At 40.5% G+C, this 15,806-nt stretch overlaps 1 protein-coding gene across 1 annotated transcript in view; it reads right to left on the bottom strand.

Moving 5' to 3' along the window:
* Positions 1-2,745: 2,745 nt before the first annotated feature.
* The window catches only part of LOC108880307 (leucine-rich repeat transmembrane neuronal protein 4), a 97,478-nt gene continuing 84,417 nt past the window's right edge, over positions 2,746-15,806 (bottom strand). Inside the window, exon 3 of the mRNA XM_018671764.2 lies at positions 2,746-11,730. Coding sequence (XP_018527280.1) covers positions 11,407-11,730 — 324 coding nt within the window. The 3' untranslated portion in view covers positions 2,746-11,406. The remainder of the gene's footprint in view (positions 11,731-15,806) is intronic.

Below are 15,806 nucleotides of genomic sequence, written 5' to 3'. Positions count from 1 at the left end.
CTGTGATCTGAGGGAGACATGGGGAGTAATTCAAGATCTGAAATCTTATCATACAGCTGTGTGGAAAAGAAAATGTAGTTAATACCAGAAAAAGATTGATAAGAGAAACAAGCAAACTTTGCTTCATTATGGTGTAATGAAATCCATTCTTCCCTTGTAATACTAAAGAGCCCTACCCAGTGGAAGGTTTTAGTGCCACTCTCCCTCAAATAATGCAGAGTTTTGTGTGTACATGTTCTGCCTTGGGAGGCTGTGCATCAGGAAGAAGCACCAATTTAGATAAAAGTGGTTTAAGTCCAGGAAGAGAGGTCCAGTTCTGTGGTGATTGTACCCCATGGGAGAGACTAAAACCTCCACACGAGGGAGTTAAAAATGTCTTATAAAGGAAAAATCAAGACAGATTGGATCCCTTTGAAAGACATTGAAACCTAAGGCAAAATGTCCAACTTGAAATGAAGCAGTTACACTTTGCAACTACCTTGCAAACATAGAGGATATACATCTTTGTAGTAAATCTTTGTTAGGTATCGACTTTACATTCACTTCACTTTATCTTCCTGATGTTTTGCCCTTATGTTTCTTGCTTGTCCCCAATTTGTCTTTGTCTGTGTTTGTCTGTGTGTTGCTGGGTGTGGCCTTCTCCCACCAAACCACCTGCACACCTGCTTCAGCTCATCTCATTTACTCAACAAGCTCCTGCTGTATTTAATCCCCAGCTCCTCACACCACTCTTTGCCAGACTGTCTGTTGACTTAAACTCCAAACTTTCAGTGAAAGTTTGTGTTGCTCTGGCCTAACTTTTGTTTTGCCTGTGCTCCAGCTTCACCCAGCCTTAAGCCAATTTTCCTGAGTTCTACAATAAGCAACTTTTTTATACCGTTCAATGGTTTATGTCTGAGTCCTGGACCTTTGGGTCCAACAGAGAGCTTTGCTTAAACATAACATTCTTAAGCTAATGTTTTTGTGTAAATCAATAGATTCCTGGCAGTGTTTTTAGTGTATAACATAAAGATGAGTGGAAATTATTTATGCAGCAATGACACAACCAAAAGGGGGTTTTGATTCTAGAACTAATAAACAGTGATTCATTTAAGGATTTTATTGTGAGGCACTTCACTTCAAGTGTTGGAGCACCATGTGCACATCAGTAAGTCACACTCATTTCATGCCATTTCTTGAAGCTGAACTATCAAGCTCACTGTTGACCTGGCGATCATGCACCCTCACCTGCATGCCCTTTACATGCTTTATTCATGTGCAAACTGTGTACAGTGCCAACACTAGCTCTGCCAGACCTTTTGCATCCCCAGCCGTCTTCCCTCTCATTATGTGACACTGTAGTGTAGTGGGGAAGGCTGCTGATTAAGCTTAAGCTCATTGCCCTCCCTTCAGGGAGCCATGTGGAGTCCCAGCTTTTCCTCTATTATACACTGTTGCTCCAGCTCTCTGGTAGAAATAAACATCTGTTAAGTTAAAGCTTTAAGATTTTGTTAAGGAAACCTCAGTGACCTTGAATGTGCATCTTCAAATCTGTCTGTCTGAGGCCCAGCAGCCAGGCTTTACTCTGCTGTCACAGGGGGGTGGACTGTCCTTCTGAATCCTTTAACAGTGGGTTGTTGTGGTGGAAAACCCCCGCTTAAAGCCTCCCTGCTGGCATCTAGCTGTCAGCTGTATTCCTCTTCTGTGTCTTTCCCTGAAAAGAAAACAAAGTTTCAACAACAGCCTTTGAAATACACAAACTTTTATTTTTATCGCAGTTGTTGGAGCTATTGATAATATTTAATACATATCTTCATTGTATGTAATACTTTTCTATATTCTGTATTCTATATTGTACTTATCTCAACATCTGTTTTACACAAGTTATTTTTCAACAATCTTCAAAATTATGGATTTCTTAATATTTAAAAGTAAAGACATTTATGTTGGAAAACACTGAAAAGAAGACTGCATGAAAGCATGAAACCAAAAGAGAGCAAATACAGCAAAATGTAAACTCCTATTTTTAAATGTTGGCTGTTCATTTCAGGTCAAGGAGAAGACACGGTACAGTGTGTAAAAGGAAAGTGCCACAGGGAACAGGAAAAGGGCTCTCTTTGGCCTTCTAAAGAGGGCAACAATTGTGGATGAAATTACTTAAGCTGGATCCAGACTGCGGCAGGATACAGCTGAAAGCCAGTGTAGGTTGCGTGAGGACAAGGCATTTACATCTCAGAGGAGCTCCATTACTTGCAGTGGATGTAGGGCCATAGAAATCTTTGCCCTAGCTTAAAAAAAGAGCTTAAGAGAGTTGATGTTGCAAAACAGTGAGAAACGACCTCAGAGTGTATCCAACCCATGAATTTTCCACTCCCTTCCAGTAGAGTTTTCAACCCCACACCACCATCACACTGCTTTAAAGGTCACTGAGAATCAGACACTGCATACTTACCAAGCCACCTGACCCGGCCAATCAAACACCAGCCACGGGCTTTTTCACACAGACTAAGATGAGGTGGACTGTGTGCAATCAGCTGAAAGAGGCTGACCCCTCAGCCATGTCAGACCTTTTTTTTTCCTTTTTTTTCTTAACCTTTCAGATAAGGTGTGCCTTTGCAGAGGGAAAGCTGGTACCCTTCCAAAGCAGAGCAATTTGGTGTATTTTGGTATGATGCTGCTCACAGTAAGCAAATCTTATAAAGTATAATTCCTTTAATAAATACACACACTTTGTTTTTTTTTTTGTTTTGTTTTTTTAGTGTGGAAAAAGGGTAAATGTCAATAGTTCAGCTTACGATAAGCAATGTTGAATCATAAATGAAACAATACAATTCCTGTATGTCCCAGATCTAAAATTTGCAAGTTACTGTATGTCATTAACAGTATCCATTGTGAGAGCAGTGTCACCTAGGTGATGGTTACCTAGCTACAGGTTTAAATGTTTAAATAATACTGTATAATTTCTTGACAACTGTGTTGACGTTATACCAGAGGGTGTGTGATCATCGGAGAAGAAAAGTAAAAGATAGCAAGACCCCATGTCCCTGAAAACTGCTGTGAGCCGGACTGTGAGCAGGCCTGTCATGTTACTCCAAGGCGGTGATGGCATGATGTGTGCATCTGAAGTGACAGCAGGCTGAAGCAAACAGATCTCCTGTCTCTGTGACACTGACGGTACTCCTTAGCTGAGGGTATCTGGTTCACTCAGAACAAGTCAGCTGTGTTCGTCAAGCTTACTTTTTGAGCGTTTGTATGCCGCCACTGTCTCCCAAAAGTTTTAAATAAACGTCAAATCTGAAATGTAGGTTATCTGGCCACTGTTAATGCATTTTCTTAAGGTTTTTTTTTCTCCCCTTGCCTGTGCCTGTTCAGAATTTTGGTGATTCACTGTGCATCAGTTGGAAGGAAGGTACAGTGGCAGGAATCTCACTGGCCTTATACTATAAATTTAATGTCAATATTGAATCTTTTGTGCCATCAAACAAGCTCTCTATTTGGATCAGGGCCCCATTTTCCCAAATACAAAGAGTAGCTTAATAATAGGCTGAAAAGCATTGTTACATTGCCCTCTATGGTTACCTATAACCACACTAAGTAGTTTTGTCAAGCTGTATTGGCGTATCCTATTACACACATTGTTGCAAGGTGAAAACTTAAATTTCTAGTAGTCATCTGCATGATATTCAGCAAGTATTAAGTTGCATTGGTGGGTTGCTTTAATTCATGTTCTTTTTCGTGTTTTATTTCTGAGTCTTTGAAGCAACATTTTGTTCATATTTATAGCATTAAAGTGTTCTGAATTCACTGCTGCTATGATTTGTCTCTGGTTTTGTCTATGGCATGGCCTTGACAGAGTCACGAGAAAATTGTGTAGAATTTGGAGCTGTGCCAAACTGTCTGTGTGTGACCCAGGTGAGGCATGCATCTGCAACCACAAAAAGATGGTTTCTTTTCCAAAGACATAAAACAAAATCCACAGGACTTATTATGGAGCTGATGTTTTGTTCAACAAAGTTCAGCTACATCATGGTGAGGAATAAACTCCCTCTGCTGGAGTGCTGTTCCTGTTTGACATATAGGCCATCTTAACACTGTGTGAAACAATTTTTCTCTGACTGAAAAGCTTTGTTTGTTGCTCTTATGTATGCTCCTCGCTGCACTTAACAGCACAGGCACAACAGTTCAGCTGATGTTTTGGTATGTAGACTATTGATGAGCCTGAAGCACTGTCTTAGCATCTTGGCAGGTCTCAAAACACCAATATGTTGAGTGGAGCTCCACAGAAACCCCAGCAACAGGGAATGACAATCTCCTCACACATTGTAGGGGGATTGCCAGTGTGATCACGGATCACGATGTGTCTGACATCGTGGACTGTGTTCCTCGTTCTTATGGTGTTTTTTGTGTGGATCATGTTGCTATTTTGAGAAATCCCTAGTCAGACTAACCACAGGCTGTCGAAGACTGCTGGGCTTGATTTCGTTCCCTCTCTTTGGACCCTGTGATTGCAGTCCTGCAGTTGTTGAAAGGTCCAGATTACACTCATTACTGTGAATTTGTTTAGATGCTCGAATGAGTGTTAAAATGTTTTTTAACTTGTCAGTTACAGTGCAACCCAGCTGAATTTAGGCTTATATATTTTTGGACATCTTACTATGACTGAAATGAATCTTCTCAGATATAATTGTGGCATAATTTGCAGAGAAAATCCTTAAATTACAGCAGAGAATTGAGAAGACAGTGAGGGAGCTTGCGGGTTAAAGAAATCGCATCTGCTTCAGCTATAAGACATCTAAAACTGAGCTCCATCCCAAACAGACAGAGCTGGATTCTCTGTAAAAACCACAGAGCTTGTAAAATCCTGAACAGGGTGCAGAAACAACTGGGGAATGAACCAATGAGACAAGTTTATTTACCATTAATGTTTTCAGGGTAAATCACCAAAGGCTGGCATTGTAAAGCACCTGTACTGAGGCTACAAATTTAATTAAGCAAGATCAGGCTTGTTTGGGAGACTTTTGTTTTAATTTGATTGGACTTTCTTTGTTCCTGTAACCTACTCAGTGACTTATTGTAGTTTTAAGAATCACTATCACTGACCCCCTCTTGGGTTCAAACTCAATCCATTATTAAGGGTCCTCATAAAATATGAAATATTGCTGAATGTGACAAGTCATCATTTTTGCTTGTGACTGGTCATCTCATCCATGTAATCCTTATGATGGAGAAACATATGTCACTTTTCCAGCATGATTCCATGAATTTTGGAGGGGTCAACAGATTTTCAAAGAACAGAGATGGAAGAGTTGTGGATTGTTGCATCAGTCAGTGTAAGCCTGCAAAAATGTCCCAGATGAAATGTGGTGCTCCTGGGTTTTTTTTATTGCTCTGTTTTATGCATGAGAGTGTTGTAAATTATTTTTTTCATATGACAAAAAATTGGAGAACTTCATCATTAATACAGTGCACGCTGGGAAATATAATCGAATAAGCCAACAATGCTTCTAAATCACTTAATTTTGAGTCAAACTATCCATTGTACATTTAGTCAAGTGAACTCATTATCACTTCTGAGTAATCTAACACTTATCTAATTACGCTAATACTAATGTTTATTCATCATGATTTTACAGTGCATGGGATAAAATAAACAGAAGTTTTTGAGGTTAAAGTGTAGCTCCAAAAACACTGTAGCATACACTTCCAATACTGCAACTTGAAAACACTGCTGTAATAGACCACATGTCTTTCAGTACATTTATAATCCATTCCATTAACAGACATCATCTGAGTTACTTTCTCAGGCTCCTGCTCCGAAGATCAGAACCAAAGAAAACAATGTACTGTTACCTGACTAACTGTTCAGAGGCTGAGTAGTGCTGCCCATAACTAGATAACTAATGTTGATGAGTATAGTAAAGTTCCCCTTAAAGCAGGTAAGAGTGCAGTATATTCAGGTAAACATGACATCACGACTCCCATCTTTAGATGTTTATTTCTGATATCATCATCAAAATTTTTACAAAACATTTTCTGACAATAATATACTCAAAGAAGAGCCATATTTTTGCGCTTGGACCAGGTCTCCACAAAAATGCTTAAGGTCTGAATACAGTAAAAAGAACAAAAATCCAAATAAAAAAAGAAAAAAATCAACAACAAACCAACTACCAAAGAAAACAATGCAGCGCATATTTACACCCTACAGAAATCAATGCTCTCTGCAGGAAATGGATGAGAAGGAGACAGCAGGGATCCTGTGGTTTATATGGAAAGCGTTTAAGAGGCAGCAAAAAAAATTGGGAAATTGCTTTGAGGCTGCAAGGGAAAAAAGACTAATTCTGGTATTGCTGTCTGTCAGTTTCTCTCCACTTTCTCTCACTGCACTCTCGAGCCAACTGCAGGAGTGGAATGCAGCCCATTTAAATAAAAACCTTCCTTTCTGCGGTGCTCACATTAAATCTAATTAACGGTGTAAACGGGCTTTGTCAGACAAACGAAAAACTGTTTTTCACCGACCGAGGTTAATGATCATGCCTTCCCTTTCCCCTCTGACATGAGCAATGACAGAAAAACAGAGTCAGGACAATGTGGGTCAGAGGTTAAAGACTTCCTGCTAATGTGAAACAGCATGGAAAAATAACAATCAATGGGGACCGGGTTGGCCTGAACATTAGTAATGGTGAGGTTGGTTCAGAGGAGGTAGAGGAGTAGGTGCTGCAATAGATACATGTGTGTGCATGTGTGCGTGCACGCACACGCACACACACACACACACACACATACACACACAGGCTTTCTGGGTACATGCGGGGTAGCTAACTCACTAGCAAGGCTTCCTGTCTCTCTCTATGCCTTTTAGCAATGACAAGGTTATTAATTCTTACCACTTTGCATTTTGCACACACACTAATGACACACTAACAAAAATAGAAAGTGGAAATCTTGATGTGGCAGATGGGGCACATCAGGGTTTTTATTTATTTTATTTTTTTTCCTGCTTGGCCTGCCTATTCATATGTATATGTGCTGACTCTTTAGAGTCAAGACTGTGTGTGCTGTATGGGTATGCCCCAGCGCTACCTGCAAGTAAGACACAGATGTATGGCAGGGGAAGAAAAGCTGCAAATCCATGTCTGGCTTGGAATTAATTTTTCAAATCTATTTATCAGGTAATGGATTAGAACCTACTGAACCGTTGCAGATGGCCTTGGGTGAACTGGAATGAATGAGGGCGCCAAAACCTGCAGTGCTTTATTATCATTTATCAAGGATGTGTGTGCCTGTTTTTTTTTTTTTTTCCCTTTTGTGTGTATGAATTTATGCATGATTGTTTCTACAGTTAAAGACTGACAAGGTAAAGTAGATTCTGGGTAATATAGTTTAAATTATGAATTCAAGTAAGTGTTGGATGTATCTGTATTTGTTTGTATGTGAGCATGCATAATACATACAGCTTAGAAGATTCAAGTATGCCTTTTGTTTAGTCTGTGTGTACCATATGTCACTATAGAATAGTTATGTGTATGACTTGTGGGTGTTTGACCTTGGCTAAAGCTGTTTGTGTCATTTCTTACAGTGGAAATAAAGCTGCCTGGGACATTTAGAGACATCACAAAGCCTTCAGTGTAACAGAATAAAATGTCCTTGCACTTACCCATTTGTCCCTCTATAGCCTCCCCATTGTACAGCATCTCTGGCTCCCCCTCTCGCCTCCTCTGCTTTCCCTCTCCCCTTCGAGATTTGCATTTAGCTTTTCCTCTGAGCATAAACACTGAAATATGAAAGTTTTCACTGCAATTCTTCAGACCTTTATTCACCCCACCCCAAGCAAATAAGAAAAGAGGGAAAAAAAAGATGGAAAAGAAAAATAAAAAATGCTCCAATGTGGACTTGAGCCCAAACTCAAAGAGTGAAGGGGGGATGGGGAGCTCAGAGTCTACAAAACCATAAACAAACAAAGCAGAAGAGAAAATAAAGCCTGTTGGCATTGCGGGGCTAGCGCAGACGGTCCTGGAGTTCAGCTCAAACATGCATCATTAGCATGCAGTGCCTGTGCTTCCAGCTCTCTGATGGCAAAAGAAATGGACAAAAGACTAAATAATTACTGGCAGCAGGATTCGAACATTCCACTGAACATATCCAATTTTATCAGGGAGCTAGTCATGATTAATCAATTGCTTATTAGTAGTTGATTTAATTGTGAACATACACAAATTTTATTAGCATTTTCTAATTACACATGAAGGGCAAAGTAGCTTTGATCATTGTATTTAGAGTGAATTGAACCAGTACCACTGTTCTGAAAGCTGAAGTAATTACTACATATGGGGTACTGGGGTTTAGCAGGAGACTATTAAAGGGAAAGTCTGTCCCTGGAGTGATTGCCCAACACAAGCCTCTTTCTCAGCTCAACAGCCTATATAGTGCCAGGGAATTCTACTTTAGGCGAGACAGGGGCAGGAATGGGTCAGCAAACAAGTTGCTTTAAAAACTAGTGAAGGTGTCCATTACACGTGCTCCTGGTTTTAGGCCACACCAGATGTGGCTATATCTCCTGTACTTGTGTTTGTCTCTGGTTCAGTGCTCCTCCCTAACTGGGTGTAGTTTCCCAAAATATCAGCATGCGGACAGAAATAGAACATCATTAAAAAGGTTCACCCGAAGTCACCAAGAGGCAGACATGAAATTCAGGCCAAGGAGTTAGCAGGGGTGATATAGAGCAAGGCAAGACAATACATGGAGAGAATTGAGAGAGCTCCCATTATAAAGACATTGGCACAGCTGCTATTACAAAGTAAACTCCACCAGCACTATTAAGCAACCGTACTTAGCGAATCAACTGCTTTTTATGCAATGTCCTGTACATGAAGGGGACTGAACCCTTCTTAGTCATGGAACCATGAAGACTTTTGGGTTGCTTGTTGTCTTGGGGCTGGTTTTTGGTTAAACATTTAACAAAATAATGGCACATCAAAAAGAACATCCTTCACAAGTTAAACTCTTGGTACAAAGAATAGCACACTTCTTCTCCCCGAGTAGACCTTAAAATGGCAATTGAAATTCTTAAACAAGAGGAGTGGGCTGGGATGCAATTAACAACATGTGTGGCCACCTCCTGCATGATGAGCTCTCTTCTGAAGTCAGAACAGAAAATATGGATCTCAATGAGGTTTGAAGTACATCACAATAACAGGCCTCCCAATCTTCCCTTTTTTTATGTGATTTGGTTACGTGATTAGATTTGAGAAATAACCTCAGTAACATAACTCTTGTTTTAATGGTGGAATGGTAGAATAGTGACGGGAGCAGATAGAAAAATATTTATCATTGAAACAACAGGAGCGTTGCAGTAGGAACCTCTTCACCGAGTCATCTTGGTAACAGATTCCCACTGGAAAGTGAATAAGGCTCCTCTTCTGGTCACAAGCAGTTTGTGTTTCAGAAGAAGTGAAGTTCATACTTTTTTTTTCATCATTAAAGATTCACTATTTACACGATAAATAAGTTCTATTCAATTTTGTCCTTTGATTAGTCTTATAGAATTTCTTGACATCATCTGTGAACACCTCAAAACTGTCTCTTTTTGTTCTGAGCCAAAAAGACAAAATAACAAAACAAAACAAAAAAGACTTATATCTTTTCTCTTATCTTGAGGATAGACCCACTTTTGTGGGGAATTTTGGCCCCTCTCAGTTTCATCTGTGGATCAATCAGTTGCACTGTGGGAGGACCAAGCACAGTTTCCACGAGAGTTTCCCGGGAGTATGACCACTGACATGTAGAAAACGACCCCGGTGTACTGCTTAGGTTAAACTGGAGATGATATTTGACAGGCCATCGCAGCCGTATCTGAAGTCTTCATCAGCTCCATAAGTCAATAAATAGCAGTGCTCCACACGGTGGCCAAAGGATTACCGAGTGCAGTAAAGTCCAGCACCGCAGGCACGCTCTCTGGCAAAAAAGATGTCAGGCAATATTCCCAGTACAGTCCATGGGTTCATATGCAGGTCAAAGAGAAGTCAACGTGCTGGTTCAACATGCTCCCACTAGGCACTGTTGTTCTCTGTGGTGGAGGGGGAGACGGGAGCACATGGCCAGAGCTTTGCCAACCCAGCAAGATGGTGCTCTCCAAACTGTCCAGTGTGATGAAAGTCAAACATTGACTCAACAATGTTTCAAATAGCTGTTTGGGGCAGTGAGAGTGGTTTGACCTTCAGTAAAGTGGACCTTTTTTAAGAATATGTACAATATGTTGCATTCAAATGTACTTAATTTACCACACAATTTTCCCCATGATTACCTCTTTAAAGCATAGTGAATCATTCAGCTGGGATATAATCATATACAAAGACCTGCCATTCTGACATGGAAAGGGCCAGTGTACTTTATCTTTAAGAAATTTATGGAACATGCCATAATATCTCATTTTAAAATGTTTGTGTGGTTGATGTTGATCATAGCATCACCAAGATCATGGATAACAATTAAACTGATGTTGGGAGAACCAGGGAAGATACATTATTATGATAAATAACTCTTAAAATTTCTGTTTCACCACCTCACTTGAATGTAATGCTTGATGACTTTGTTAATCTGTAAAGACAAGCTCAGTCCATCTGAGACTACCAGGAGATTTGGCTGTAATTGTGAATGTGGGTTGGCAGAGGCTAGTTTAGTAGAACTGGCATTTTAAGAATGCCCTCAGCTAAAGTAGCATATGTGCATTAAAAGAAAAATAGAAGTAAACTCTTTGGTTTGACATGCACATTAATGGAATTCAGCATGAAATCCAACATCCAAAGACACAAAAGAGCTAAATAAAAGAAATAGAAACTGTGTCATTACTTGTCTTGAGAAAATGACTCATCTTTATGAAATAATGGAATTGATTTACCTTTCTTAACAACTACTGAATGAAAATTTAATAATTATCACAGTAAGAAGCCTCCTGCATTTCACATGATACCTAGCTCCATCGCTTTTTAATGTTACTGCTTTCACTTTTTGTGATTGAGAACTCAGGTTTATTGCACTTTCCCTTTCACTCCTGTCTCAGCATAAGTGGACTGCCATTATTGTGAGCAGGAGCCCCATGATGTTGACATGGGATATGGCAAAGACCAGATTTGGAAACAAAGTAATGCTTTTTGTCATATGCTGGATTACCTCCTATGAGTCAGTGGTGATATGTTTTCATTAAGGTGCTTTGGAAAAAGAAATCAGAATGATCAGCAATGATGTCTCAACCTCTACTGTGTATTTCAGATGGCAAATCCCTCCAGGCAGAATCTGAAAATTTTTGTCCTAGTTCACATAGTCATGTTCTGAAAACAAGGCCCCACTGAATAACCAGCTCGCCTGCCCCTTCATTTCAAAGTCACGGCAAATCAAAGGCCCTAGCTTCTAACAACCTGGCTTGGCTCGCTAGCGTCCAAATTTGAGTGTGCCGGTGCGCTCGGTGGGGGGAAAAGGACCGCTGCTGGGGCCTTCAGTCGGTGGTCTGAGGGGTGGTGGAGGAGAGCGAGGCCCTGGCATAGGGGCACCTATGCTGGCAGCGGAGGGCACGGCGGGCAGTGCCACTGTCTGTATAGTGCCCCTATCACACGGTCCCAGGTCCTCCAGGCCCTCCAGGCCCTGTGGGGGTCCTTCGTAGCCCATGTTGAGCCGCAGGGGTTGATGGGCCTGGCAGTAGTCTACGATGGGCTGTTCATAGCGGTAGAAGGTCAGAGCACCCATCTGGTGGGGGACCTGTTAAGATGGACAGAGAGGAAAAGGAAAAACAGGAAGGAGACGAGGGAACAAAAGGAGATACAGAGGGAAAAAAAAACATTAGCCATGCTGGTTCTCAGCAAACTATACCAATACAAACTGATTATGTACAAGAGTTTAGTCAGTTAAGAGTTTAGCTACAGAATTTCTAATGATTGTGTTGAAGAGGGTGTTTTTGAAATCACACTTTTCATCTAATTTTAACACTGAAAAGATTTGTTCAAGCTGTTCACAAAAAGCCCTCTGTTATCTGGCCATGCAGACAGTTTTGGTTTTATGAGCCCAGCTGAGGTTTGCTTCCTTTCACCCTAAATGATTGGATGTGAGAGAAATTTCATTTGTGTCATAGTGTAGTGTGAGTTTAGATCCAGTTGTTGTGCAGTTTTGTGATCTTGGGGAACCAGCTTTTTAAAATAAACAATTACTGAATATTTTTAATACAAAACTAACAAGCCCTACATACTGCAACAACAGCAGCCTCAGCTGTTTTCTTTTCAAATAGATATTACATACTTTCAAATGATGTTTCGTTTTTCCAATGCAGTTAATTTGTTACACAACAATTCACTGTGCCTGTGTTTCTACAAGCCTACAGCACAGTTAGTTTGGCAGCTCACTGCTGGCGCTCTGTAATCATCCTCACATGGTGACCACCTGAGCCTCCAGCTACCCAAAACCCATTTGCTGCAATCCTCCAAAATGTGTGCTACAAAGCATCTGCGACAACTTTTTTTTTTTAACAGATGTGTGAAAAACATTTTATGTAGAACCAGAGTATCCGTCCTGCCCGTTGACTTGTACAATAATTCTCACTGTGAGTGTCAGTAGAATAAGAAGATGGCCATATGCATGTGAATGACAAAACCATAGAGTGTTGTTTTTTTTTGGTTGTTTGTTGTTGTTTTTTTGGGGGGGGGGGGGGGTTAAACCTTATGGTACAAGAGCTGGAGCAAATAGGTCTGTGATTTGTTCAGTGACATGTCACAGCCAGGAGCACTCGTCACATCTGGCTATGTGTCTGGTCCTGTTCTCCCTCCCCAAATGGTAACACGGTGCCAAACAAACAGATGAGACTCTTGTGACACTCCATCTATCCCTAACTTTAAATCACACTGATATTTCCCTTAGAAAAAGAGGCCAATTAAGAGATTTCTAACAGGCCGTGAAAACAGCAGGGTAAGATGGCAGCTGACCTGGATTAAACACCACAGCCTGGCAGAGCGTCAGATCATCAGGTCTGTATACACAGGCAACAAGAAGCACACAACAACAGCAGGAGCTACAGATATGACACCAGCGCGGAAGACATGAATAATACAACCCCTGACTTTTGAGGAGGTGTTGGAAGCAGAGCAAGTGTCACAACTGCACAGTCTTTCATGCACACCATTGACATTTTATTTTCAGCTGTAACTAGTGTCTGTAACCAGATGTTGAGAGCGAGATCTTAACCAGTGCTTGACAAAGCTGGTACTTACAAAGAGGTATATAGTTCTTTAAAAATCAGTTCATCCAATTTACAAAGAGGCATGTTTTTCTACTTTCCCCCCTCTTGGTATCATGCAGAATGTTTTGGATTTAATGCCAAGATTTTGAGATATCACTCTCCAAGGTTGGTGCCACCACTCTCATGCTGCGAAGCTGAATTGAATTCAATTTGGGCTTCTTCAAAGCACTGAGAGGACATCTGAAAAGCTCAAAAGCAACACATCCTACCAGAAACTGTGACCTTGTTACCCTGGACAACAGACAAATAGTCCCTAAGAAAACAGTTGGCACATAAAAGCAAAACTACATGGTTAGACACCACAAGTAGGAAAATGTTCTTTTTGATTTGGCTGACTGACCCTTTAACTGGAAGTGTACGGTAAAACAAACTGGTGCAAACAGGAAAATATATAATACTTATCCAAAATAAACTCTAAATTATGTCCCAGAGAAGCAAAGCAGGAGAAGAAAGTGGATTTAAATATAAGGGTGCCATCCATACAGGCAATGTTTCTATCATATATATATATATATATATATATATATATATAATCATATGAAGTAATTCTGATAAGAGAAATTATATTTGGGAACATAAGAGTATTTAGGACCGGATTTCTTAAAGGAGGACTGACTGTGTCAATGCAATGCAGATATATGCTGGCTGAGAAGGGAGAATAGTGCGTGTTATGGAGCGTGTGTGTGTGCATGTGTGTACGTGAGCAAGCACAAATTTCAAAGTCAAATGGAAATAGTCTGCACTAACGCAGCTTGGCAGTTCAGGAATTACCCAGAACCACAGGGCTAATATAAAACCACTCTGCAAGTATTAACACCAGCTCTGTTTTAGATAAAAAGAGTATTATTTGTAACCTCAAGCTTTACAGTAACAAGCTTCCATGATGCAGTGCGGCATTGCAATTCACCAGTTGTACAAATAAAACAGCTGTTGAGAGCATGCTCATCTAGTGGCGGGACTTATATTTTCACAATCACCTGAATTCTGTCCACCAACCCAGCCTTTCTTTCACACACACCTCTACCATCCTTCTTTGCATACCTTCCTTCCTCCACAAATGGACTCCATTAAGCGAGACTGACTCATTACATTATAGGCACTCAGTGGATTACTCCCCTCATTTAGATACTAAACCCTTCACCAACCCTGCCGCAGCCACCGCCACACCACCGCCGCTGCCACCACCACCACCCCCTCTGCCACCACCTCATCTCCTGTCAAACACCCCCAGTCCACCTCAGCTCTGCTCACAGCTCTCTGCCCAGGTCCAACGAATTAATTAACAGATATTAACTCCTTACTGTTTCAGTGGATTCTATCAAATTGTCAGGGCATAAATCTGGCCTTGTACAGTGTGTGTGTGTGTGTGTGAGAGAGAGAGAGAGAGAGAGTATATGTGCACATATTTGTGCATGGATGCCTATCTGTGAATGTATTTGATATAAAAAGGTGGTATAAGGGACAGAAGGAGACAAAAGGAGAGAGAAAAACCGCTACAGGTATATAAAGGGAGATGAGTTTTTATAGCAGTTTGAAATTCCACCAATTTTTTTTAATATTCAATGCAGGCCTAAGGAGAACATGAGATGTTGAAAGATGCATACCTATAAGTTGGCCTGACTTGGCTTTTTGAACAGTTAGAGACCCAAAATGCTCTCTGAATAAAAGGTGTTATTGATATTCACTGGCCATCCATGTAGTTGCAAGGTAGAGCTAGTTCATTAAGAATGCCATCAGCCTCTCTTTGTGCCTCTCAGCATTAGGGAATTATTAATTCCTCACTCTGAATAGTCTGTTGACAGTGGAGACAGCCAAATATGTAAATGGATAACATCTGGTCAGACTAACAAAAATACAATATAGACACTTCAATTTACTTTCCAAATGTTCTAAAAATACGTGGTTTGTGTGAGAATGAATGATATGCTGAGAGCTTATATGTAACAGGCCAAACCCTCTAGAAAAGTTGCTTCTCTTTTTCACAAAATGAGAGCATCACAGGGTGCATTCTGTTTCACATTGTGTTACTAATCACTCAGATAGTAATCTGGGCTCTTTTGACACTACATCCACCAAAAGAATCCTCTTTCTGCCTGCTGGTTTAGTGCGTAGCATAAACCTTTAGAAATCTTTAGATCCCTAGATGAAAAAATGGCATATCTAAATTTCAATGTTTAGGAAATCATAATTTATTGATTGATCATTTCATTACTGGTCTTTGGAGGCTGTATTTAAAATGTTAGAGGAGAGAAATCAATAGTTTTGATAGGATGCACACCACACTGAACTAACGGCCAATCATCTCAACAGAGCTACATATTCATACTGTGTCGTCCTGACTTCAGCATCTTTACAAATAAGCTCCTGTTAGTGCAGCCTGAGAAACATAAAGCAAGAACCTCCTGGCAGTATCAAGGTTTAGTCTGAAGACTCTCCCTCCAGTCAGACATTAGGATACAAAGAAGCAGACTGTCTCACTCACTAAATCTGTAGCTTTCGGGGCTTGTTGAGCACTGAGCACGTCATTTACATAACCAGCTGAATGGGA

Source organism: Lates calcarifer, linkage group LG9, assembly GCF_001640805.2.
Source record: "Lates calcarifer isolate ASB-BC8 linkage group LG9, TLL_Latcal_v3, whole genome shotgun sequence".
Classification (NCBI taxonomy): domain Eukaryota; kingdom Metazoa; phylum Chordata; class Actinopteri; family Centropomidae; genus Lates; species Lates calcarifer.
Note: the sequence above shows the minus strand (reverse complement) of the source record. Positions and strands in the feature narration are given on the sequence as shown.